Below are 24,642 nucleotides of genomic sequence, written 5' to 3' on the forward strand. Positions count from 1 at the left end.
ATATTATACATCCATCATAACTAATACAACATATCTTATACAAATTCTGATAAATTTATAGTTGCACAATTCCTGTAGAACAGTCGCTCTGTTTTTGAGCAGTTTCGTTTTAGGATATCCTTTTTTATAGTGTATCGCTGTAATTAATTTAAATGTGACATTTCGAAATATATTCTGATGTTTTCATATAAAACTAAATGTTGTTTTATTTTTACCACCGATAGAGCACAAAGTTGAATTTAACGCCATCTATTCGATAAGGTGAAAGTATTTACGGCTGGCAGTGTGGACTTAGGAGACTGTGTAACTTTCTACTTGCGGTTAAATCCGCATATTCGCTCGCGAGGCGACGGAAAATAGATTAAAAAATGTGTCAGGCCCACAAGGTTGATAACTTACTGGCTAGAAATTACCAAGAAACAGATAATGAAAGGTTGTAGTGCTATTAGTATATATGAAACAATTAATAAATATCTTATCTTGCTTACTGGCTTTTACAACTTTTAATTACCAAGTAAGTAGCAGAACCCGGTTAGAAGCATTCATTTAACTTTGACAGTCATTACATGCTATATCTATAAAATTTTGCGCAATCTAGCAAAATGTCAATTTAAAAAACAAATTATGGCAAATTAAATATGTACTCTATATTATACTCTGAATACAACTAAATTAGTTCGTAACGGATATATTAGATTTTTCAGTTGATTAAAAATTACGATTTCTTGAATGGCTTTACGCTTATGATTAAAACAGCGACAACCTGAATAATTTACGTAAAGTTTGAAATGAAACTATTTGTAAGAGATAAATTTTTATTTATTAAAATTACACTTTGTACATGAATCAGTATAAGAGAACGACTAAATTAATGAAAACTATCAATGTACACACATATGGGTCTCCCTCAATATGACCCATTCTATACATATATCCTTTCATTCTGAATTCATTATAGCTTACGTGAAAACTATATAAATTGTAAAAATAGGATATATTACAAAAATCTCTGAAATTTGATACCCTATTATATTTATCAACAGATTAAGGGATTTTTTTTAATCGGTTTTATTGAACTTTACCGGTCACGCTCGACCGGTGAAGGGATTGCCTTACACTCAAAAAGTCGACGGCTTATGTCCGGCACAGATGGCTACTTGCCTATTAGACATAAAAATGATCATGAAACAGATACAGAAATATGAGATCCCAGACCTAAAAAGGTTGTAGTGATTTTGTTTTCTTTTTAAGGGCAATATAGCAGCAACACGAACTTTAACATCTAATAGTGTAAAATACGGTATCCGGTTGTAAAGATTATTACATTGGTAATCGCATTACCAAATACGGATGTTTTTTACATCCTGCAATTATTATCGTTTATGAGAATTTAAATTAAGAACCAAATTCATTATTGCTTGGACCATAGACTATAGAGCTGTCAAGCTTAATTAACTTTTTAAATTGTCTTTTATGAAGGTTGTGCAATATAGCTGTACTGTACCCGAATACAATGTTTCATAGATATTAAAGATTGCAAGCGAAGCAACCGCTGTGCTGGTATTTAAAATTGGTTCCTTGAAATCAGCATTATATAACATGGCTCGTATAAAAACGTCTGACTTTTAGGTTATATCAATGGCAATTATTATGTATTTATCTTCACTTTTCACGTATCTTTTAATAGCTCTCGTTGTCAAACCACTGCCACATTTTGGGTTTGGTGTAGTCCAACTCATATTCTTCACACTTTTGACCGGTCAATCTATAATCAAAGACAGTATTAGAGAGACGAAAGATTACCACAGTACACACAAGAAATCCTGGTTGTTAGTTTTTTCTTCTGCAATTTTGTTTGGACAGTTAAGGTTAACATCCTTTGCATACCAACATAGCAGGCCAACGATGGGTGTCTGGCTTGAAGGCTGATCACCTACTTGACTACAAATTGAAACATATGCATTCTGGAGCCCTTTAGTTAGTGACGATGAAGCCACTGGATGTTAGACCCTATCCACGAATTTGATTACGTTGACAGTAGCGTTCCTGTAACACTGGTGCTAGCGTTCCGAAAAGGCCTGTGATGATGGTAAATGGGCTTTGATGATATGAAGCGTAGATGATATATTTTTTTCTTCTTCTGATGTAAGTGAAATGAAACTTTTCTTAAACCTATAAGAGTATCTTTGTCGGCTTGGAACAGAACACAGTACTAATTGTATCATAGAGATCCTACCTGGTTCTTCTCACACATTTAACGATGGGATGAGCTCGTCGGAAGCATTGTGGTCCAAGCACGTTGAAATAAGTTAGTCCAATCTGGGAAGAAACCAGCGAGTTGGTCTTTTTTAAGCATTCCCGGAATTTGGCGTCGCAACTGCAGTGCGATCTGAAACATAATTAATATGAATAAATGCTTTGAGTTTCGTTTTGTTTTATTTCTGGTAGGTATATTAAGAAATTTTATATATAAATAAAAATAAACAACATTTTAGTAGATATAGATGTGGGTTCTTTAGTAGATATAGTTTGTTATTTAATTAATTAATACCTTGGGTAACACTATTGTAGATTTAGTTAGGTACCTTAATTTTTTCTTACAATTAATACTTATTATAGCCCATATTAATCAGTTATAATGTAGCATTCAAATGCTAAAAGATTTTTGTAAATAGGTCCAGTACTTTTTGCTAATTCGTTACAAACCTACTTACAAACAAATCTTTCCTTCTTACCATATTAGTATAGATATTGAGATCTATATTATAGTATAGATATTGAGAATATTTGGTAAGTTCACAGTTCACACTGTCGCGAAAACTGCAGACGGTGTAAAAATACTTTTTAGGTTTCAATGTAATTTAAAGTAATTAATACCTACTCTGTTAGCTTAAATATTTATGAACCTATTTCTGTAATTTATAACAATTATGCGAATAGCTTTATCTGAATTACGCGTAACTACTTTGTCATTGCTTGACACCGCATCATTTCCAAAGATTAAATATATTTAAATAACAGTAGAAACCGATGGTAAACAAAGATCTGCCGGCATTTCTCGTTGACAAAGTAATTCGGAAGTGCAACGCTTGTAACTTATATAACAACTTATGTAACTCCAGTGAAAGTATGCCAAACTGATCTTATTTCATTCATTTACTGGTTTTTGGCAACTGTTGCAAACAACGTGTTGCTGTATTATATAAAAGGTTAATTAATTATATCCATCCTTGACATAGGACGGATTGCGTTAGAATATTGTGTCACAAAAGAATTATTTCTCATCCTCTTAGAAGAATCCTTTTGAAGTGAGTTTTTAATAACAAAATAATAGATACAATTCAATTCATGACGTAAACTTAGTGTGGTATTGTCATTATTATAAAACACTAAAATATTGATCTTGGATTAAAATTTGCTGATACATATAAATCATTATGTATAATGAATATTAAAATATTATAGGTTTAAAATAACGTGGTTAAATAAAAAAACACAACTGAGTGAGATAAAAGCGTATGTAGTGTTCGCGTCAGGAAGTTGAACTTATAAAATATATAAATAAATGTTTGTCATCGAAGAATGCGAATTATTTTTCGAAGGTACAGACAGCCGTCTAAATAGCAGTTAGCAGTTACGCGAGTTTAAAAAATGTCTATTGTGCCAGGAAATACTAAATAGTAGAATAATTTTGAACTTAAGTAGGTCAATGTTATATCGTGTCAGTTTAGCAAACGTATGCAAATTACACTAGATTAAAAAGCCAGATTTGGGCATTGTTAAATGGCCTTTATGCAAGAAGTGACGTAAAATATTTACAAATATAAATGTAATTTTATGCTCAATAAATTGTATGGTTTAAAAAGTTGCAATAATTTACTAGGAAGCGGTCATTAACCTTGTTAATAAATGTTCAGCGATTTTATTCGAAAGTCTGCTTTTATTAATTAACTTTGTTCAAAATATCCTCATATATAATAATTAATAAACCAAATTTAAGACGATTAAACAACGTTTATAGCACCTGTACCTTAATTTAAAAGAATTAAATAACTGTCCATAGTAGCTTATCATTTAAAAAATCAAGCGAGTTTCTTTATCGAAGCCGCGTACAAATTATTTGAAGAAGTCTATTAGGTATGAGGGTGTGCAATTATTCTATCAATTACCATCTAAAATTCGCAATATTAGTGCGTTTGACAAATTCAAAAGTGCATTAAAGGTGCATGTTAGAGTGAACATGGCAGACTAAAATTGGGAAGACTAATGACGACCGCTCGTCTATACATTTGATTAACATTAAATTTCTCATGTAAATAAAATATTTTTTTTTGTAATGAGAAATGAAGTTCATTATCATCATTTATTTCTTACCAATGTAGATGCCTTATATACCTATATGTTTTAGAATTTAATGATCTATATTAATTTAATCAAGTTTCTAAATCTATTAGACCCACTTATCAATTTTTTTAATATATTTTAAAATCCTTTGAAATTTTATTAAGTATTTTTGGTTACATTTTAGTAACTTAAACAAATGATAATCAATGCAGAAAAATTTCGTATTAATCAAGTTTGTCTTGGACAATTCTTTCATTCAGCCTGCACGAATACAAATAGATAATCATTGAAATGGTTAATAACAGTGACTACTTATTTAGGAAGTTGTGGAACTTCTCTCTTACAAACATAACTACGCATATATATAAAAAATACTGACCTTGTAAATAGACCAGTATTAGTTAATCCAAATTTGGTCTCCCCCGATGGAATGTATAGCTTACAGGAATCATGCTGTCTACAGCAGGTATCCGTGAAGAAGAACAGTCCCAGATCACTGGACCTGGCCTGGGCAGAATGGCCGTCTCCGCACCAAAGAGTCCCTGAAAGTGCCCAAAGTTAGTTAGGGCTGGATGAAACGTCAGGAACATTTTGTTAAATGTTAGTCATTTTATAACGTATTTATAATGAGTCAGCGACATTCTACCATAGAAATTGAACGAAAGAGGTTTGATATATATTTATCATTTTAAAATGTGTAAGATTTAAAAGACTTAAGTAATGATTACCTGGATAAATTGCTTGAACTCGATCCTTGAACGTATCAAGCATAGAATTAGCAGCATCTGCCACGCTGGTTACACCGGATGCAAGACTACTGATAAAGCCACGGTCACTATCCAAAGACCCTATATCTCTGGCACCTGCCATCAACTGACTTAACGGTCTACTGAGACCATTTGATATGGATTTAATGACGCCCCGTGTAAATTGACCTGAAATAATCGATCGTGAGCGAATTCAAAGAGTGAATAAAACAACAAATAAACGTAAATCTTTGACTTACCAATTCCACCATTCTCCTCTCTACTTCTCAATCTTTCTGCTTCTAGCGCTTCATTCTGCTTCTGCATTCGCTTTAACAGATCATATAAAGTCTTGGGGAAAATTCTTTCCGCCACACTGTCAACAACTCCTTCAACAACGCTACCAGCAAAGCCAAAGATTACTGAAAGTGCGTCAGTCTTCGGCGTTGGAGTTGGCACAATATCTTTATTGTCATAGTAATCTTCTGGAACTTCCTGTTCTTCGGTATCTAATTCTGTGAACAGGGGAACATCCGGTATTTCTGCACTTTCGATATCTCTATCAGTGATTGTTGCATTACTTGTTTCAGTGAAATTTGTGTGTGTAGTGTTGGATTCTACTGTTGATTCTGCTGCATTTGTAGCTGTGGTATTTGTCGTTATTATTACTGATTTAATAAATTCTGTAGTAAAATTGGTCGGTGTAAATTCGGTAGTTAATTCTACAGGATTATTATTTAAACTTAAACTATCATTTATAACTGGCCTATCACTTGTAGTCAATTCATAAAAGTCTGTTGTGGAATTGAAATCTTCGGACTTTTCAGTTGATACAACTATAATTTCCGTTTCATTAAAGAAAACACTAGTTTTTTCAGTAGATGATAGAGGTATTACGGTCAAGTCTTCCGTTGTTGTTTCGTCTCTTGAACTTTCAGTAGTACTAATTAGTTCTATTGGTATAACATTTAATTCATCCTTTCCTGTTGTTGTTATGTATTTCGTTATATTTTTTTCGTCTTCATCTTGCGTCGCATTGTCTATGATATATCTATACGACTCTTTATTAAACTCAGCAGAATTCCATGGCAAAATACCATATTGTTTATTATATTTCATTGAATATTCTTCATCGAAATCAATGATATCATTATCAATATCATTTTTCGAAGACTCAGGTATGTCTAAAGCTATCGGCAGAGCGTATGACAATCCAATTAAAAATAAAATGGCTCCCAAAATGTAGTACATTTTTCGCCTCACCTTGTGGTACATCTCGAATCCATCTGAAAATATTTTCGTCATTGAACTAAAAAGCTATTGCACTATTACTTAATGTTGCTTAAATGCATTTTTTATGTTTGTCTGTGTCATAATTCACGAAGTGTATGACCTTCACGTATACAAAGCAAGATACATATCTTATTATGCTTATTCATGTACTATTTAATTTATGTGTGATAGAAATCTTTGGATTTTAACATGACACCCTATAGCATTCATTAAGTGTACTTCAAAAACATAAACGTTCTTTGTGTTATACACACATATTTGTCTTTTAACAATAAATACTTCGGAACTGACTAACTTCAGGTTAGGACGTACATATTTTGTAAAATTAAAATCACTAGCTCTGTATAATTTACAGCAATTAAAAAACTTGTATTGAAAAAACTATAACTAAGAACTCTTGTCGATGTAACAAACTACAAAGATGCAAGAAACGAATACAGTATCAAATAGCCATTTCTCACTTTCGTCTATCAAACTTTGAATCAAAGCAAAAATTAATAAGTATTGCACTATGTTTAAGAGTGTCTTATGAAGAAGCTTATGCGTTTATTTCGAATTGTTATTTAGTAAATATAATTAGCCTTCCGTGTTTACTTACATGCAATGAAAACAATAACTATTAGCATAATGATTACAAATATCAAAGGACGTAAAATCAAAGATACAATTGTCAAAACCGGTTTGGTGTCGTGCATTGAATTCTCGTGAATAGTGTCCTTATTACAATTTAATCATGTAAATTTTACAATACAATAAACCTTGAAAAATGGTTGCCGTTAATAATAATATAAACTCGTGTTGCCAAACCTATTTTGTACCATACCCTACCTTAGCCATATTATATTATATTTTATGGAACATACACAATTTTTATATCTATAACTAAATTGCTAAGATATAAAAAAATAAATAAGATATAAAATATTAAAAAAAATTAAAAAGTCCCCCTTAACAGGCAAATGGACCTCCTGTGGGGCGTGGAAGCACTGATCTAAACAAACTCATTCATCGAAGCTTATACTTTTAAAATTATATACCATCGGCCACTAATTAACATTTTAACATTTCGCATTTCTTGATATTTAGGGTCTGTTTCACAATGTCCGGATAAGTTCCAAATAAGCTATTTGTTACATATTGGTAGGATAAACAGTATTTTTGCGTTTCACGACTGTCATGAAACGTGAAGTATCTTATTTGGAACTTTTATCTTTCGAATAATTTATATGTTGCATAGCTATTTGGTACTTTATCCATACATTGTGAAATAGGCGCTTAAACTAATAATGTATTGTATATGTATTAAAATCTGTCCGATTTGAAGTGTCAAACATAGATATATACAGTGAAACCGGTGTAATATGGGTCTTAATGTCAAAGGCATAGTAATTTGTAAGGTCCAAGCGTATAACTTAAATAGATTTTTATTTATCCAGTTAATAAAAGTTAAAAGTTATTAAACAAGTTTAAATTTTAGTTGTCTTATTTACAGAGACTCTTAAAAATATTACGAATTTCCACAATCATAACCAGATAGGAACTCCACTACTTAAATACAGGTCTCTTTATAGGTCTTGTCATCTTCTTTGATTGCTAAAGATTTTTAAAGACCACACATATTATTATCATTGCGTATAAAGGGCTGTATTTCATAAGTAAGTTTTATGTAAGGGTATGTCTAGATAACTTACGTAATCAACCTGTTAAAGTTACAAACTTGATACTTACTTAATCCGAGTAATGTCGGAATAACAGGTTAAAGTAATGTGGGAGTATGATGAAAATATATCTAAGATTACAGGTAAAGGTAATTTATACTCCCTATAACCCTCTTATGGAATAACACAGACATTTCTATGTCTGTTTCATTGATCAATTTTTGTAAACACCGGGAGGTGAATAACTCTAATTTGGAACAGAATATTTTCAGTTTTTGTCGCGCAATTCAATGTTGCAACATCAACAGATAGACCGATATTGAATAAAACATTGGAATCGCTGTTGCTAGTGTTATTGGACTTACAGGAGTCCGTAATGAGAGTACTGGTGAAGTACGCTCCTTACAAAAACACAATCTTTTCAATTGAAAATTATTTAGATTAGGTTAAGTATTGCTGATTAATTATTGCTTTTATGAAGAACATCGTTAAAATATACGTAAATTCAAATAGCTATAACATCTAATTCTGACCATAAGTCAAAGTCATATTGACTAGATCCTTAGCTAATTAGTATGGCAACTGTAGGAACAATAAAAAAAATATCTCTTAGCTCTATTAACTATTTTCATCTTCGCATAGCAATACGCTTAATGTAATCTAAAAATGTATCTTGGAGTGTAACTTCAAATTAACGAATGTAAGCTTTTTTATTGGTAAAGAAATCTAGTTATCCGTGCATGTAACAATTTGAAAAAACGTGTGTAACAAGATAAAAAGATTTTTTTTAATTGTTCTACGTTTACAGAAAAATCGACACAAGCAATAAAAAAGGTATTTAATACATTGAAAGTTTTATTATTAGTTAAATAATGTTTATTTAGATATCACAAAAAACTAAAATATTGACTACTTCGGGGTGAGTGTTTTTTGTGACGATGTGCAAATGCGCATCGTAAAAAATTTACTCTCATCATTTTTCTAACAATTAACTTCAAATATTCAATGCCCATTGCTCTTTAAAATTTTCTCTTTAAAAAATGACTTAATAAGTGTAGAATGAACTATAACAAGAAGTTTAGGATCTATGATTTATTGGCCCAAGGATGGGATTTAGAGATTTCATTAAGGGATTTAGAGATAACATGTTCTACTTCTTATTTTTATATCTATTATCTAAATTAAAAAACGTTTCGATAAATTCGGTGAAAAACAAACCAGATTCTGGTATTGACCTTTAGAAGATGAGCAAACAAAACAGTTAATATATTTCATCATAACTCTATGTTTTGTTAAATTATCGAAGGTGATTGACAAATCAAAACTAACCGACCTTTGTAAAGTGTGGTAACATATTTGTTTTATTTTATTTGTTAAGTTGCAAAATCGTTGGTTGCTACTTAAAAAATCATGTTTTAAACGAATCCTGTTTTGCGATTATTTTTTCCTTGTTTAATATTTTATATGTCAATTGTCAGTATTGGCCTCGCATTGTTAATACGTTACTTTAGATTAGATTTGTTTTTTTTGTATACTACTGGACAGATGTTTTCTAATGTTAAGCAAGATAGGGCCTATTGCCATTCCCGTCCAGGAGATTCCTATTTAACAGCTTGAATGAATCCATATTAAACTGTCCACGAAAGATGGAAGGCGGAAAGGAGTTTCACTCCTTTGCTGTTTTTACGAGAAACGACAATTCAAATCGTACACTATGGCACCTGGGGATGTCAGCGTGCTTCTCTTCTTTCTTGTTTTGTGGTTCTTTGTTCTTTCTCTGTATTATTGTTATTAGCACCTAATACTGCTTTTTTAACTCTTGACTGAGGACGAAAGAACCTAATCTCAAGAAATAGATGATGAAAAGAAGCGCTTTAGACAGTGTCGTTAATTAACCATAAAGTTCGTGCAAAGTCATTGAACTTTATATTTTTTCAATCGAAGTTAGGAGAGGCACTCAATGGTCGAGATTGCCTTGACATTTAACTGACGGGGCCACTTATTGGCATTGGGGCCATGGTGGTTAAGATTGATTACAAATTAATCATTTTACTATTGAAGAATTATTCATGAACAAGCCATAAAATGCCCATATGGACCCAAATGGAGAAGCTACTTTTAATCCTTTTTGAGTATTTTCGACATACATTATTTCACTATGTAATTTATTTATTTAGCAATTTTCATATCATTAAAAAAAATACCAAAGATATGGAATAAAATATATAATATTGATGCATCATGTATTTAAACCAAATGTTTTTAATAGAGCTTTAGGGCCAATACCTGCGTCCTATTTTTTATCTTAGTTTAGCATTATTATGAATATTTATTTAAAAAAAACTCATGATAAATGTTTTATGTTGTATGAAACGCCGTTGTAATAAAGTAATCTTTATCAGCTATCTTTGTCTTAAGAACAACAAGAAATTTTTATTCTATCGTGAATCAAACCTGGGACTTTTAGCTTTTCTTATACGAGTTAAATAAAGTATTCGACTTACTGATTCTACATTTCTATCCTATATTATAATAAAAGCATAGTGATAATTTTCTTTATAGGCATTAATTAGCCTAGCTCTAGCTGACCTGAAATTAAATAATTGTTTCACTGGAAAATGTCCCCAGGGAGCCATAAATAGAACAAACCGTAAAAGCGGTATTTACTATACAATACATACTTAATTATATTTATCGATAAAAATCTGAAATTCTTAACCTCCAGACAACTTTTACGTGTTGCAATTCTCGGAACAATGGACTCTAAAATATCTAACAGCGAAGAAGTTGGGCAATTTCATTATTAAGACTTGCAGGTTTAAGAAATCGCAATAAATTAGTATTTTTATAGTACATACTCGCATTAGAACTAATAGCCCCTACACAATGTCAATATAGACAAGAACTAAACGACACGACGACGTTCATATTAGTTTCAAGTTTAATTTCTTTTTAATTATATAATACCAGCAACAAAATGAAATAGATAATAAGCCGAAGTAGATAGTCATAATTAATTTTATTAAAATAATAATAGGGATTGTGTTGCGTCTTGTATAAATTTTTTGTCACATTTTCTGTTTCCGCATTAGAAATGACACCGGAAATTATATTTTCTTGAACATTATTATATTATATTTTTCTTATCATTATATGATGATAATATTATGCTATAATTCGCTATGATCCTTAACGTTGGGTTTATTTTATTTACCCCTTATATTTTCCCAAAATATAATCGTTCGGAAACGTTGATGAACGTTTTCAAATTACTACCTACTGATAAAACGATGTGTTTGTTAAATCCTTATTGAGCCTTACTGCTTAAATCCTAAAAAACTTCTTATATTACATGGTACTGGAAAATATTAACAATAATCAAATTGAATAATTAATACCTGTAAAAATTGTATTAAAATTAGATTTTCACGCCGCAACACTCAAATATACCGATTACACAGGTCACAAAGTCACCAAACTTTCCCTTTTCACTAAAATATTATAATAGAGTTTTAACTGTCGCGTAACTTTGTTGTATAAATTATCTGTGGCGGCGAGCGGTGTTCGCGCCAAAACCCGGTGAAATGTCAAAACGCGAGATTGCAGGTGAGACTGAACTTTGGCGGGGAGCAGGGTTGCCAAAATATGGCAATCTCGATTTTAATTTCATCTATAACTTTGTTTTAATGAAATACGTACGTCAAATGTTTTTTTATTAAGCTAGCAAGGTTTATTAAAGAAATAGAATTATTAGATTTAAAAAAATATTTGGCTTTCTACGATTAGTTTGTATTTGTTGATTTTACCTTCCACTAATTGAATTAAAGATTTTTAAATTTTCACCACAAATATGCTACATTTAAAAAAAATTATTGACAAAAAACAGATATCTGACAGCCCTTGTATAGTTTTAATCGGTTATTGTACATTGCTTACAAGGACACAAAACTGGAGCGTATAGCGAATATTGGATAAATATAACTGCAAGCGTTTGTCTAGTTTTCGGTTTATGAATAACCAAAAAAAAATTGTTTAAGCTTATGTGAGCCTGTTAATTGAATCTGTCAAACGTATCAAAGATAACATTCACATCAAATATTTTATCGTATTAATAATACTATAAGTATTGAAATTCTAATTACACTTAAATTACCACACACCTTAGCCTATATTTTAACGTTGAGTCAGTCGTCAGCAGAATATTTTCTTATATCTATAAAGAATTTTGCGGAAACTTTAAACAGTAGGTACCAATCGCTAAGGTCTTTAGAATATAATCGTTAATTTATTTAATAGAAATGTTTAAAATATGAACACAACTACATAATTAAATAAAAATACAGTATTACGGTTCTTGCATCGTTTGGTGTAATTATAAGCGGAAATACAGGCGGCAGCGGCAGCGGCCAGCGGGGCGGAACGACGCCGGCAGCTATTTTAGCAGAGATGCATATTTTATGAGTTGAAGCGAGTAATAATTTTGTCTACCAAATGAATTGTATATTAAAATTTAACCATAATTAAGTAAAAACAACTACTTATGGTATTGTTTCACGAGGAATACGCTTATATATTTAATATGTAAAATAAAAAAACAATAATTCAATTTAAAATGAGTACCGCTCGCTTATTTAACAAGGGCCAAGCGAAGTTGCGTTGCTTGATTTTATTAACAGTGATTCGATATCGAAGGCCTTACGATCTAGAAACTGCGATCGTTCAATACAGAATCGTATTTATTGGGGTTAAATTACGTTAGCAACATACTTTACAGAACACGGTATGATTGGTTCAGAGGTTACTGTGGTAGCCGATGCTTGTAAGTGAAGTACTACATCTGTTCAACTGGAAAAACGACAAATGCAAACTTTAAAAAGGAACCATTTCTTATAATCTATTATAACATTTGGAGCTCCTATGCAAGTAACTGCATTGTAACTAGGCATAGAAATATATATTATAGGTTCTAGAATTTTGTTTTTAGTTATAATTTTTTTGCCCACGTTGGTGTGATAAAAATAAAACAAAGTCGGGGACATATGTAGTTCCAATTAAAATCTTATGTAATGTAAAGGAAATAACATTCACTCCGGATGCGCAGAATACGTATCTTACGTAACTGCTAATAAGTCATTACGTCTTTATCAATTGACATTGACATTTAAAACGCTAATATAAATCAAATAAAACCCAATGGCATAGTACGGTTACACAAAAAATTGGCTGATTCAATTCCATTTTAAGTTTCCGTTTTTTCGCCCGTTTTGGGGCCGTTTTTTAGTTTCTTCCTTATCTTAGCTACCCAGTGAAGCAGTTTCTTTGAGTATAAAATTGGGTTATTTGCAAAGCTGTCCCTATCTCATACAAAACGCTAAGAAACCGTGTTTTGAAATGATTAGTGACGAGAAACAATTGTATTTATAGATATTTTATATAAAAATAACTTTTCTATTTTAGTACAATCTTTAATAAATAAAATGACGAAACTTAACTGCTAATGTCGGCATACAACACTGATTAAAATTACAATATATTAAAATTAAAATGAAAATAAACATATATGTTGTATTTACAATTAAATTTGGAAAAATCTAATCACACGATGTATTCACATAAACGCGACCCTAAAGGGACCAAGAGATTGTCAGATCACGAAATAGGAACAAGGTGAGCTAGCATTTAAAATAATAATTTGATACAATTGTTTGAGCAAAACGTAATAACTATTTTCAATCTAAACGTTCAAGTACACATACACATATATGATATATATATATGACATAACAATTGTATGCCGTTAAATAATATAACGTGACCGAAATTCAGCCTCTAGTATTAAATCTAATTAATCTCAATCGTATTTTAATTTAATCTAATGCTAGAATTAAGGTGTCCTTGTTCTAAACAAAGTCTGAAAACGCATCATTTTTATCTTCTTTTGATTCAGAATCAACATCTGTTCTCTCTGTATTATAATCGAACGAATTGAAAATGTCTATTTTCTTCAATTTGCTAGTAGACTGGATAACCGGCTTCGAATGATTATCTAGCTCTTCGCTCGACATCCCACTTATTGGATTAGTGTATTTATCTGCATGCCTTCTAGCAGTGCGTGTTACTTGCTGTGGTTTTAGTGTCACTTTTGTGGTTGTTTCTACTTTAAAATCTAGATCTATGTTTTCGATTTCCCAATCTTGGTTTGAGATTGTTTCATTTTTGTTTTTACTAACGCTTACTTCATCAACTACATCAGTTAGGTGATTAAGAACTTTCTCGCGCTCTTTTTCTACATCGATTTCCGCTTTCATGTAAACATCTTCTTTATTTCTGTGTAATTTCTTAGGTGTTACATCCATATCATCATCTTCATCATCATCATCAGCATTATACACTTCGTACTTATTTTTTGACGATTTATTACCTTCATTTTCTTTTAAAAATGTGTCTATTGCCGTATCAGCTGGATTTTTGTTAAAATAAACATGGGCTGAATCTATCACTTCTTCACCTACAATTTCTGTATTTTCAATATGATTTTCTTTTATTTTGTTTTTATAAAAGGGGGTAACATCCATTTCGTTTCCTTTTAAATTATTTTTTTCATCAGGGTCGTAAAAAGTATCATCAAATGATTCTGATTTTGTATGTAAGTAGTGTTTGCCATTGTTATTCTTATTGTATACTCTACTATTAAATGATTTTTTTTCTGAAGAATCGGTTGTTCTTGTAGGAGTTCTAAATGTTGTAAAGCGCACTGCATTGAATGTTATAGGTTTTATATCAGGTGCATTTTTTATTGCGTCTATTAATAAGTCGATGCCATCACTAACTGCGAAAAAATATTGAGTTAATATTAATTATCTTTATAATGAGTTCATACAGTTTGGCGGAATTGCAAAAATACACTTACCTTGAGGGTTTATTACAGGTTTGTTCTGTTTTAACAAATATTCCATAAGTACTAATAAATAGTCAATGGCATCGTCATCACCCATTGCGTTACGTTTAACTCTCGATCTAGAACTCAGTTTTTGTCCTATTATTTGAAGTTTCCTAAGATTTTCAATGATATTTCTAGAATATGTTTCAATATCATAAGAATTATTAAATACCCTTGTTTCACTTACTTTTGCTTTTACGCCATTTTCGTGACTTTCCGAACTTGTTAATACATCATACATTTTTGACATAAACCTATTTTGAAGTATGTTATAATTTAGTAATATTTTTTTTAATTTCGTCAATTTATCGTCAATTTTTTGTTTTCGGTTTACCGGATGCTGCGCACATCTCATCTTTCTTTGATATTTCGTATGATGTAATTTTGAAACTTTATTTTGTTTTTGAAGAATATGAATTATATCTTTCAGGGTGAATGCAAACTTTTCTAATGATTTAACAAATTCTTGAGTATTTCGTTTTACATATTTTATTTGAATTCGTTTAGTTTCTGTTATATTAGTTTTATCCTCATCAATCATGTACAATTCCCTCAAAATCTGATCTAATTTCTCTACTCCAGGTATTTCAGTTTCTGATGTGTTTCTAGTTGTATTTAATAAATGTAGTAAGCCTTTAATGCTACCTACAATTTTAAAAATGTTTTGTGTCTCACGATTCAGTTCTGTCAATTTAAATCGTAGCAGTTTGTCACTTAAATCGGGTTTACATAAATCAAATTTTCTGCAAAGAGTACTTAGAACATTTTTGTTATTTCTGGGATGTATAAACTTTTTAGTTCGAGGCTTAATTTTGGTTAACAAAGGTTTAAAAAAGTTTTTCAATGTTGTTACTAAACTAATTTTTTTAATCCTTGCTTTGTTTATATCTGTACTATTGGAATCTGTCTCATATATAATTTTATTAAATACCTTTTTGAATGTACATACTTTACCACATGAAGTGTTTTGAATCTTGTCATTGATAACATTAGATTCGGTTGCATTCTCTTTATATTTCTTGTACATACGTTTATTGTACTCTCTCGATAGTAACGAGTGGAGGTCTTGCCACTTATCATTAAGTTTATTTCTTGAAGCCATGAAGTTGTCGTGCTTTATTTTTAAATCTTGAAGCTGTTTTATAAAATCTTTATCTATATCATTAAAAATTGAGTGATTTAAGCTCACGTTGGCCTTACTCATTGAATGATTAGTGTCTACTTTACTTGTTAAAGTTTCAATTTTAGTTTTATATTTTGGGCCTATAGTACTATTGTTAAGCTCATATTTGTAGTAAAGTGTTTTTGTCGAAGCAGCACTAATATTTGATGCGTCCAACAAGTTAACTTTTGTTTCATTTCTAAGTTGAAGATTTATGGTTGTCGTATCTGTAAATATAGATTAACAATATACATTTATTTATATTAAAATAATTGTAAGAATAAATTTGCATTTAATTAAATGTAAATTTATTGTAATAGTGAATGAAGACTTGAGTAATTGAGTAGAAATCATACACATTTCTACATAAAAATCTCTATCCTTTTCCTTTTACGGATATATAGAAATGTGACTTAAACTTACCAACGGTAGTTACTGTTATATTTGAATCGGATATGGTAATACTTCTTTTATCCCTTGTATTGTATTTTGGGTGATCTTTATCCTTATTTAATTTAACTTTTTTTATCCAATGTTTTCTTGGTAAGGTGTTGTCCGTTTTATTTGTGCTTTTTTTCATTTTTGCTTCATTTCGTTTAGGCATTTGTCGTTTTTGTACTATCTTTGGTTTGATAGTATTCAATATTTTCTGATTTTCATTCATAAGCTTTTCTACACTAGACATAACTTTTTTCACAATTGCTTCGGCTAACTTATACGTATCATTTTTCTCTTTTACATTCTGAAGAACCTCTTTATATTCATTCCTTTTAATTTGTTGATTTGTTATTGATTTCTTTTTTATAATTCTTGAGTCGATTGCCTTTTTAGTTGTTGTTTTTTGGATTTTCTTAGCAGTTTTCTTAATTTGAGTCTGCTTTTTTCCTTGTATAGGCTTTCCATTTATATTAGGTGACCTCTTAGAAGATTTTTTTGTGTGCGTTTTATTAATAAACTTTTTTGTTGAGTTTCCCCTTTGTGTGATTTTTTCAGGTGGTATCTTCTTGAAAATATCTTTCTTCTTTGCTTTCTCTTCCTTTATATTATTTCTTTTAATATTTTTACTTCTATACGGTCTCTTCCTTTTTTGTAATTGCTTATTGCCTTTTTCTGTAAATAATCACATTTACAACTTTATTTTGTTAGTTTTATAATATTAATAGTTAGTTTTCAATCCTATATCTTACTTACTGTCTGGGCAGAAGCTTAAAATATGACAATCCCACCTCCCATTAGCGTCACAATCACATACTGTGCAACCGATGCACCAGTCCGCTAGAAATATGAGAAATGTGTACAATAAGTGCTTAGAAACAAACATGATACTATTTATATATGTAAGTATACAGTAAAACAACGAACCTGGTGGACATCCTTCACTGAAACTCGACTCGTAAGGCTTGCATTGTTCCGGTGTTCGTCTGTCAAATACTGAAATTTTTAATTAAACATATTAGTCTCGGTACATAATACAGCCAGATTTAGTGTGGCAGGCGAAAGTTTGCAAAAATTTATGTTTGAAAACATATACTGTATTTTGCAGAAATTTATTAAATAATAAAAAACAAACCCTCTTTACGTAATGGAGAGCGGGTGTGATGTTAAATCGCTAATTAACTTATAATTATTGTTAATTTACCAGGATCTTGCGCAAAAATAACGAGAGGACGTACATTGCAATGTTTAAGCCGTGATTAAAAGATAGAAAGTCAAGGTAGGTTATTTTTTGGCTAGTGTGTGTTCAAAGTAACATACCATCTCTGGTCGCATCTCGAAAGAAAATGTCGGTAAACCCTGGACTCCGCCGTTGTCTTGTCTCTCTGAGTGAATTATAATCACAAAATGATGAGTATCATGTAAAACACATTGACACGAGTTTATATTTGTGACTGAATTAATTACATCATCAACTGAACAACGGAGGCGATGCAAGGTACAACATATTACTTTTTTATCTCTTTAGAGACATTTAGACGATTGTTTATCAGCCTTCAGTCTAATTATTTTATATATAAACTTGTATTTATTAAGGCAAATTATAAATATACAACAACAAATATATAAAAAATAAAAATTCTTACTAGGGTTTTACAAGACAAGATAACAATTGCTTAAGAATGTATGTAGGCGATGACCTTCTGTGCATACCAAACTGAAATGCTCTGTAGCAGAGTATTTACCTTTAAGACATATCCCATATATACCTAATAATCACTACGTAACGAAAGAACGTACAACGGAATAGCTTACAATTTAACTGTTAATATTGACTTGTTCGCCTCAATTGTGGTCGGCGAAGAGAGCTCTAACAACTGTTTTTTTTTGTAGTTTAAATAAAATCATAAGTTTACTACCCTAAGGGTATGTTTCACAATGTCCGTATAAGTCCCAATTAAGCTATTACTTAACTACTTATTGGTAAGATAAACACTATTGTTGCATTTCACGCCCGTCAGATAGCGCTATTCGTCATGAAACGCGAAGTTGCTTATTCGGAACTTTTATCTTCCGAATAATTGATGTGTTGCATAGCTATTTGGAACTTTATCCATACATTGTGAAACAGACCCTAAGTGTTACAAAGAAAACAATAAAGTAACTTTCAACAAATTTTAGTTATTTTTTTGGTAAGTACTTAATATATGTAAAGATTTGTTAGACTTGATTAAAATTATTTTTTTTTACCAATCCATCTAGATATTAAGTACTTAATTATATATAAAAATATGTTTATTGGTATAAAAATAAATTGTTAAAGTGTACTAAAAATATACAAGATAGATAACACCCGACAAAATGTAATAGCTTAATTAACCACGATAATTTAATTTTATAAGTAAAAAATAATTGTTTACCTTTTACCGTAATGTCGATAGTTTTTGTGATCACATCTACTGTTTTCTCGTCTCCAGCAGACGGCTGAGGTGTTCTCCTTACAGAAGCAGAGCAGACAAGGTCCAGGTTCCAGAGCGTTTAACACCGGATCACGTTGGAAAAAGTAGCCAACATCGGGGCAGGAGTTGATGGTCTTGATTATATGTTTTCCCTGATGTGGTAGTTCTTAGAAGAAATAAAAAAAATACTGAATAAAATCGCGTGTTTATGTTTGTCATCAAAATATCACGATTGTCACATTATAGCAAGGATATCGCCAATCGCTGCAATTTAAGGGTAGGGTAGGGTAGGTACATACAACTTGTTGACCGCTTGATCCGCTGATTAGATTAGTTGTAGATCCACTCTTTTGGTTGGTCGAATATTTTACATACATTAGTTTTTTTATATTTATCACACTGAGTTAATTAATAACGAGTTTTCGTTCCGTCATTTTCGATAGGACACAAAATCTGAAGCCTTTTTTTGTAGAAAAGGGGGCAAACGGCAGGCTTACCTCACACTCTGAAAACCAGAGGGTCGCGAGTACATTGCCGGCCTATAAAATTCTCACTCCTGTTTTAGTAGATTTGCTAACGACGGCGTAAAGAATATCTTACGCATACATGGAGTGTATTGAATCCAGACCGTAGTTTTTTTTAATTCTAGTTGCTATGTTAATATTCTGATTGCTCTTTTATATGCTTACCAATGGCAATGGATCGCTGGAACAAGAGCAGTAGTAGCAACATACTTGTAACCAACTAAAATCACGCCAATCGGTAGCACAATGTGTGTTTGTAAACACTGCATTTCAATGTTTCTTCAGGGGTGAACTTTCTCCAAAATAAGAGATTTAACATCCTATAGAATATGTTAGAAATTTTCGTTTTAATCTGTTAAACTAATAATAAAGTAATTATTATAATTAAAATATTTTAGTGATTGTATCATGACTTAATTTTAATTAAAAATTCTGTTGAGCAACAACTAGATTTACATTTAACCCATAAATTAAACGCAGTATAGTATTACGTAAATACAGATTAATATAATAATTTTACTAAATTGCGTTAAAAAAAGACTGAGTACTTAATCATCTTAATAATTATAACCTACTTTTGTAGTCACTTACGCTTATCTCGTCTTTTATTAACAAAATAAGCCAATCGTCTCTAATACATCCGCGATGTTATTTACGGCAAAAGAATCTATACAATTATTTATATTTGGAACATAAAGCACCTTCATTTACTAATATTAAAGTCTATACAATGTACCAGCCCTTTAAACGAGTGTAAACACGTTCGTATTACGTTATGCCTATTGTTCCGATGGCCACGTCCGCTCGAGCCCTGCTTGCGATCTCTGGTGAGGAAGTTACTAGTATATTCACCCGATTTTGCTCGTAAAAATGCTTAAACCCCACATCTAAGTCTACATATATTCAAGCGTATATTGAGTCCCTTATGAAAATTTATTATTTTTACAAATTTATTTTAATGGTCACTCTGTCAATACTCAAAACCGTTAAAAAAAGTTTTGAGTACGAACTCACATCATCATCACCCAGTTACCCATATAAAAATATATCAGAAACGACTTAGCTATGTGTTTTATAAATATGTATGTTGACATTATCAAAGGATATAATACGAAATCAGTATGCGCTAAGTATCCAAAACGTATATAATTTAGACATACAGGAGTTTTGGTTTGCGACCGCCCTCGGCCCTTACCTATAAAATCGAGTAAACCTTTTCTTCAACCTGTCTTCGTTATTATTATTAATGTTATTATACATTGGCTTACCCTTGTGAATTGTTACAGCTCTACTTGCCGTGTTTTCTCACGAAAGCTTGCAAAATGTGATGTCCAACCAGGAAGGAATATGGAGTTGCCAATTCATACAAAATTATGAACCAGAACCGTTAGTATTAGTACATGGTAATGGCGAAGCGATTAATAACAATGTCTTTCATAAATTAAAAAAAATAATAAAGAAATCTAAACAAGACATTAAAGAACTTTTAAGAAAGAGGAAAGAGAAGAAAATTTTAAAGAAGCAACAACTAGATGAAATGTCACGGATAAATTCTTTGAAATATGAACAAATTATGCAGAAATGGCAAATGAAGTTGAATGTTTTGCCCCGTAAGAAGAGATCAGCAAATGAGTTGCAAAATTTCTTCAATCGTATTAAAAATATAATTCCAAGTTATTTACGTGGGAAAGTAAAACCTGCTGTGGATAAAAAGAAAGGAAATGTGTCTAGAAGCATTAAAAGGCACCATGGTGTGTGTTTTCTAATTCATACTTAAATGAAGCTTATTAATTAAAAATAATAAATTTTATTTTATTATTGCAGGGCACAGAACACGAAAACCCCATAGAAAACAACGCCATACGACCTTAAAGACGACAACAGTACGACAAAAATGAAATGGTTGAGGAACTTTCAATAAAAATATATTCATTATAAAATTTATTTAGTAATAAAAAGTACAAAACAATAAATTAGTATATTTGTTTCCTTATTTTGTAAAGATAATGTCTTCAGTGTGGCCATGAAAGCCTTTGCCTCCAATTTTAAGCAAGGGTTCCTTCATTGCATTGAGAATAGCACCTTTTCTATTTTCGTTATTTACTTTTCGTCTCCCTAAAAAAATCCCTTTCGATTATCTTCGTAAAAAAACAAACTTTAGTTTCTGTAAGGCATTGAATATTGCAGAAGTGTTAGTGTAATAGTCAACCGCCAGAAACTCCTGGTTCATATTGAGTAGCAAAAAAATTTATGTGTGACTTTACTTAGGCGCATTCTTAGACCTAAAAGTCTATGTATTTTCCGCAAACACTGATATTATATATTATACCTTTATTGTACTAAATAAACTAAAGAATAAGATAAGAATAAGATAAAAGATAAGAAATAAAAGAAAAATTATTGATGTACTTGCGATTTCAAGAAACTTAAGTAAACAAACAGGGTAATATAATAAGTTGGAAACCAGGGAAAACAGAGGTCGTCATTTTACACCGTGGCCTGACGCGCTTAAAGAATTTTGGAGATGATGATTTGAAGATGTTAAGTGTGTGTATCTATCATAAATATGGATAAATGTGTGAAGAAATAAATAAGGCTTAATTATTATTAAATTATCGTTGTTAAAGCTTTATTTTACTTACCCATTCGTCTTGCTTGTGGTATATTTCTGACCAATTTGCTTTCTACTAAGATTTGATAGAGCTCCTTAGCAAGTCTACTATTACCGTTACGTAATGCTTCCAAAGCCCGTTTTCCAATGTTATAATTGAGGTCATTCTCTTTGAGGCCATCTTCTTCTTTCATTTTTAGGTACAGCTGAATACGGTTAAGCATAAGTTGATTCATTATCTGTTCTCTAGTTAACTTTATATTTCTATTATTTTGCTGTTTAATGTAATTTTGGATTAGCGGCGTTCTTTCTGATTTCAATTCTAACAATTTTGGAAATGGCTTTTGCATTTTATAGTTTGTTTTATTTATATTTCTAAGTACGTTGTTGCTTAACTTTATATTTGTTGCTGTATTATCTATAAATTCTACAACGTCTTTTAAATTTTCAGGAGATATTTGTTTCAAACTACTAAATGAACTTTGAATTTCAGCTAACACATTACTATGCCTTGTTACATCTGCTTGTAAGGTCTTTAATAACATTCTTTTTTTATAAGCGGGTATAACAGATAACAACGCATAGTTTTTATATGTACCACTTAGTTTTTCGATGTTTTCTATCGATTTCTTTAAATCACTGTAAGACTTCGATTTATCCAACTGAAATCTACGTGATTTATTTCTATTAAAATCTATGTTTTTTAATATACGCTCCCAAACTCTAGCTGATGTTGATCGCTCTCCCACGTCACTTCTTCTTGTGAAGGAGGTAGATCTAAACTCTACTTGTAATGCATCTATTAACTTTTCAATATTATCTATGGGTAAACCATTATTCTTCTTAGTTGGAGACATCTCTAAAGATTCTTTATTTTTATTATTGTTACCAATTAAATGACTTATGCATGGTAAGATGTCTGTAATATTTATTTCTGTTCCATGATTGCCACGTTCATTCTGTAGTTCAACTAAATCATAGATAATGGATTGCAGGTGGGTTTTAAGCCTTTCTTTAGCTGAAGTAAGTTTTACTGGTTCTAGTTCTTTAGATTTTCTTAGTTGCTGAAAACCTTTAGTAGTTGTAGGCTGTGTGGTAGTAGATGTACCCAGAGTAGTCTTTTGAGGTACAATTAGTTTCTGTATATCAATTAAAGATTTACCATTAAGCAACTTAGTAATACTTTCGATTACGTTTCCTTTTATGCCTATTAGATCTTCGTCGAAAATTTCTGGATTAGCAGCTAATTTCCTCAGTAAGCAGTTTGGATTATTCTTTATATGATTGAGGTAATCTAAAATAATTGTATCTTTAGCAGAGATTGATAAGCTACCGAATACATTGCCCTTTAACTGTTGTGCATCTTTCAATTGATGAAGTTTATTTATTTTGTTAATCATTCTTTTAGAGTGCCTGTAAGGTAACAATAGTTTCGTTACCTTTTCTAAAACTTTTCCGAATAAATTAAACTTATTGTTATTATTATCTGATAAATTCTCATCTGAAGATTGCTTTGACGCTGAATCTACCTTTTCTCTCAAACTGTTCAGTTCTCTGTGAGTATTATCGAACTTATTTATTAAATTTAAAACATCTGTTAACTTTTCCGCAACATCGGAATGATCTATAGTTTTTGAATCAGTGTTTTTTGGTTTGTTGAAATTATTTTCTGTAGATTTGCTTGTTTTGCTTTTGTTGCACTTATTGTTAACATCAAAAATAGTGTTACTTGACTTATTTTCTAAATCCTCAGTCTCCAAAGTTTCACATATAGTAATATTACGCATATTTTTATTTTTATTGAGAGAATGAGACAGCTTTTCTAGTGCATTTTTCAAAAACATTTCTTGTCTCGCATTTAGTGGTTCTTTAAATAATTCAAGGAGATCATTTATTTTTTGGTGTTTCAATGAATCAGATTCAAAAGATTCGCTTGAAACTTTATCCATATTCCAAAGTTTATTAAGTAAATTTCCAGCTATGAATGCCATCGCCGTTAGAGTGTCGTTTTCTGGAGTAAATGTTATATTAGACATTGGAATCACATTTTTATCACCAATTATTTCTTTGCCCTTTTTTAATTCGTTTACTACTATCTTGGATAAATTTTGATCTTTTGTAGCTTGTGAATAATTTCCCATTACGTTACGTATCTGATCTTTGTTACTTAAACTTGATTTAACATTGCTATGAGGAGGTGAATCAATTTTATTTTCAGCGATGTGATGTTCATAGTCTTGGGGTTGATTATATTCAATATGCAATGAGCTTAACTCAGTTTTGTCATAACCGACATTTTTCCTCCTTGTCGATGATTCTTTCATATTTACTTTCTTTGCCTCAATAGTCCCAGATTTATTTGAGTTTCTTAATGTATCTGAAATGTAATAGAAAGTGCTTTACAAATTAAAATAAAAACAAAAATATTGCTTAAATTAGGCTATACCTTCGTTTATTTCATCGACCGTGT

At 30.9% G+C, this 24,642-nt stretch overlaps 3 protein-coding genes and 1 long non-coding RNA gene across 4 annotated transcripts; 1 reads left to right on the forward strand and 3 right to left on the reverse strand.

Moving 5' to 3' along the window:
• Positions 1–824: 824 nt before the first annotated feature.
• LOC110996401 lies at positions 825–11,617 on the reverse strand. The gene is made up of 6 exons (XM_022264054.2): positions 11,440–11,617; positions 5,351–6,376; positions 5,073–5,279; positions 4,724–4,886; positions 2,237–2,389; positions 825–1,765 (listed from the first exon to the last, which is right to left on the reverse strand). The coding sequence occupies exons 2-6, from the start codon at positions 6,363–6,365 to the stop codon at positions 1,681–1,683; spliced, it is 1,623 nt and encodes a 540-aa protein (XP_022119746.2). The 5' UTR covers positions 6,366–6,376; positions 11,440–11,617; the 3' UTR covers positions 825–1,680.
• A 2,256-nt stretch (positions 11,618–13,873) lies between these two features.
• Positions 13,874–19,781, reverse strand: LOC110996409. Its single transcript, XM_045628350.1, has 8 exons — positions 19,727–19,781; positions 18,999–19,203; positions 17,899–17,963; positions 17,506–17,574; positions 17,335–17,418; positions 16,567–17,253; positions 14,952–16,370; positions 13,874–14,870 (listed from the first exon to the last, which is right to left on the reverse strand). The coding sequence occupies exons 1-8, from the start codon at positions 19,767–19,769 to the stop codon at positions 13,942–13,944; spliced, it is 3,501 nt and encodes a 1,166-aa protein (XP_045484306.1). The 5' UTR covers positions 19,770–19,781; the 3' UTR covers positions 13,874–13,941.
• A 557-nt stretch (positions 19,782–20,338) lies between these two features.
• Positions 20,339–21,461, forward strand: LOC123689209. Its single transcript, XR_006750233.1, has 3 exons — positions 20,339–20,388; positions 20,848–21,312; positions 21,386–21,461. It is a non-coding gene; the product is annotated as an uncharacterized LOC123689209 (long non-coding RNA).
• Positions 21,462–22,195: 734 nt separating this feature from the next.
• On the reverse strand, positions 22,196–24,520 carry LOC123689195. Its single transcript, XM_045628313.1, has one exon. The coding sequence runs from the start codon at positions 24,494–24,496 to the stop codon at positions 22,196–22,198; it is 2,301 nt and encodes a 766-aa protein (XP_045484269.1). The 5' UTR covers positions 24,497–24,520.
• Positions 24,521–24,642: the final 122 nt, after the last annotated feature.

Source organism: Pieris rapae, chromosome 5 (assembly GCF_905147795.1).
Source record: "Pieris rapae chromosome 5, ilPieRapa1.1, whole genome shotgun sequence".
Lineage (NCBI taxonomy): Eukaryota > Metazoa > Arthropoda > Insecta > Lepidoptera > Pieridae > Pieris > Pieris rapae.

What these genes read in the sequence shown, in the direction of transcription:
- LOC110996401 (XM_022264054.2), bottom strand. Translation starts at nt 6,365, where the DNA reads ATGTACCACAAGGTGAGGCGAAAAATGTACTACATTTTGGGAGCCATT. An exon ending in AGAGGAGAATGGTGGAATTG is followed by an intron (nt 5,280 to 5,350) that starts GTAAGTCAAAGA and finishes CGATTATTTCAG; the next exon opens with GTCAATTTACACGGGGCGTC. An exon ending in AAATGTGTGAGAAGAACCAG is followed by an intron (nt 1,766 to 2,236) that starts GTAGGATCTCTA and finishes CTTTGATTATAG; the next exon opens with ATTGACCGGTCAAAAGTGTG.
- LOC110996409 (XM_045628350.1), bottom strand. Translation starts at nt 19,769, where the DNA reads ATGTTGCTACTACTGCTCTTGTTCCAGCGATCCATTGCCATTG. An exon ending in CCAGCGATCCATTGCCATTG is followed by an intron (nt 19,204 to 19,726) that starts GTAAGCATATAA and finishes ATTTCTTCTAAG; the next exon opens with AACTACCACATCAGGGAAAA. An exon ending in TTTAAGCTTCTGCCCAGACA is followed by an intron (nt 17,254 to 17,334) that starts GTAAGTAAGATA and finishes GATTATTTACAG; the next exon opens with AAAAAGGCAATAAGCAATTA.
- LOC123689195 (XM_045628313.1), bottom strand. Translation starts at nt 24,496, where the DNA reads ATGAAAGAATCATCGACAAGGAGGAAAAATGTCGGTTATGACAAAACT.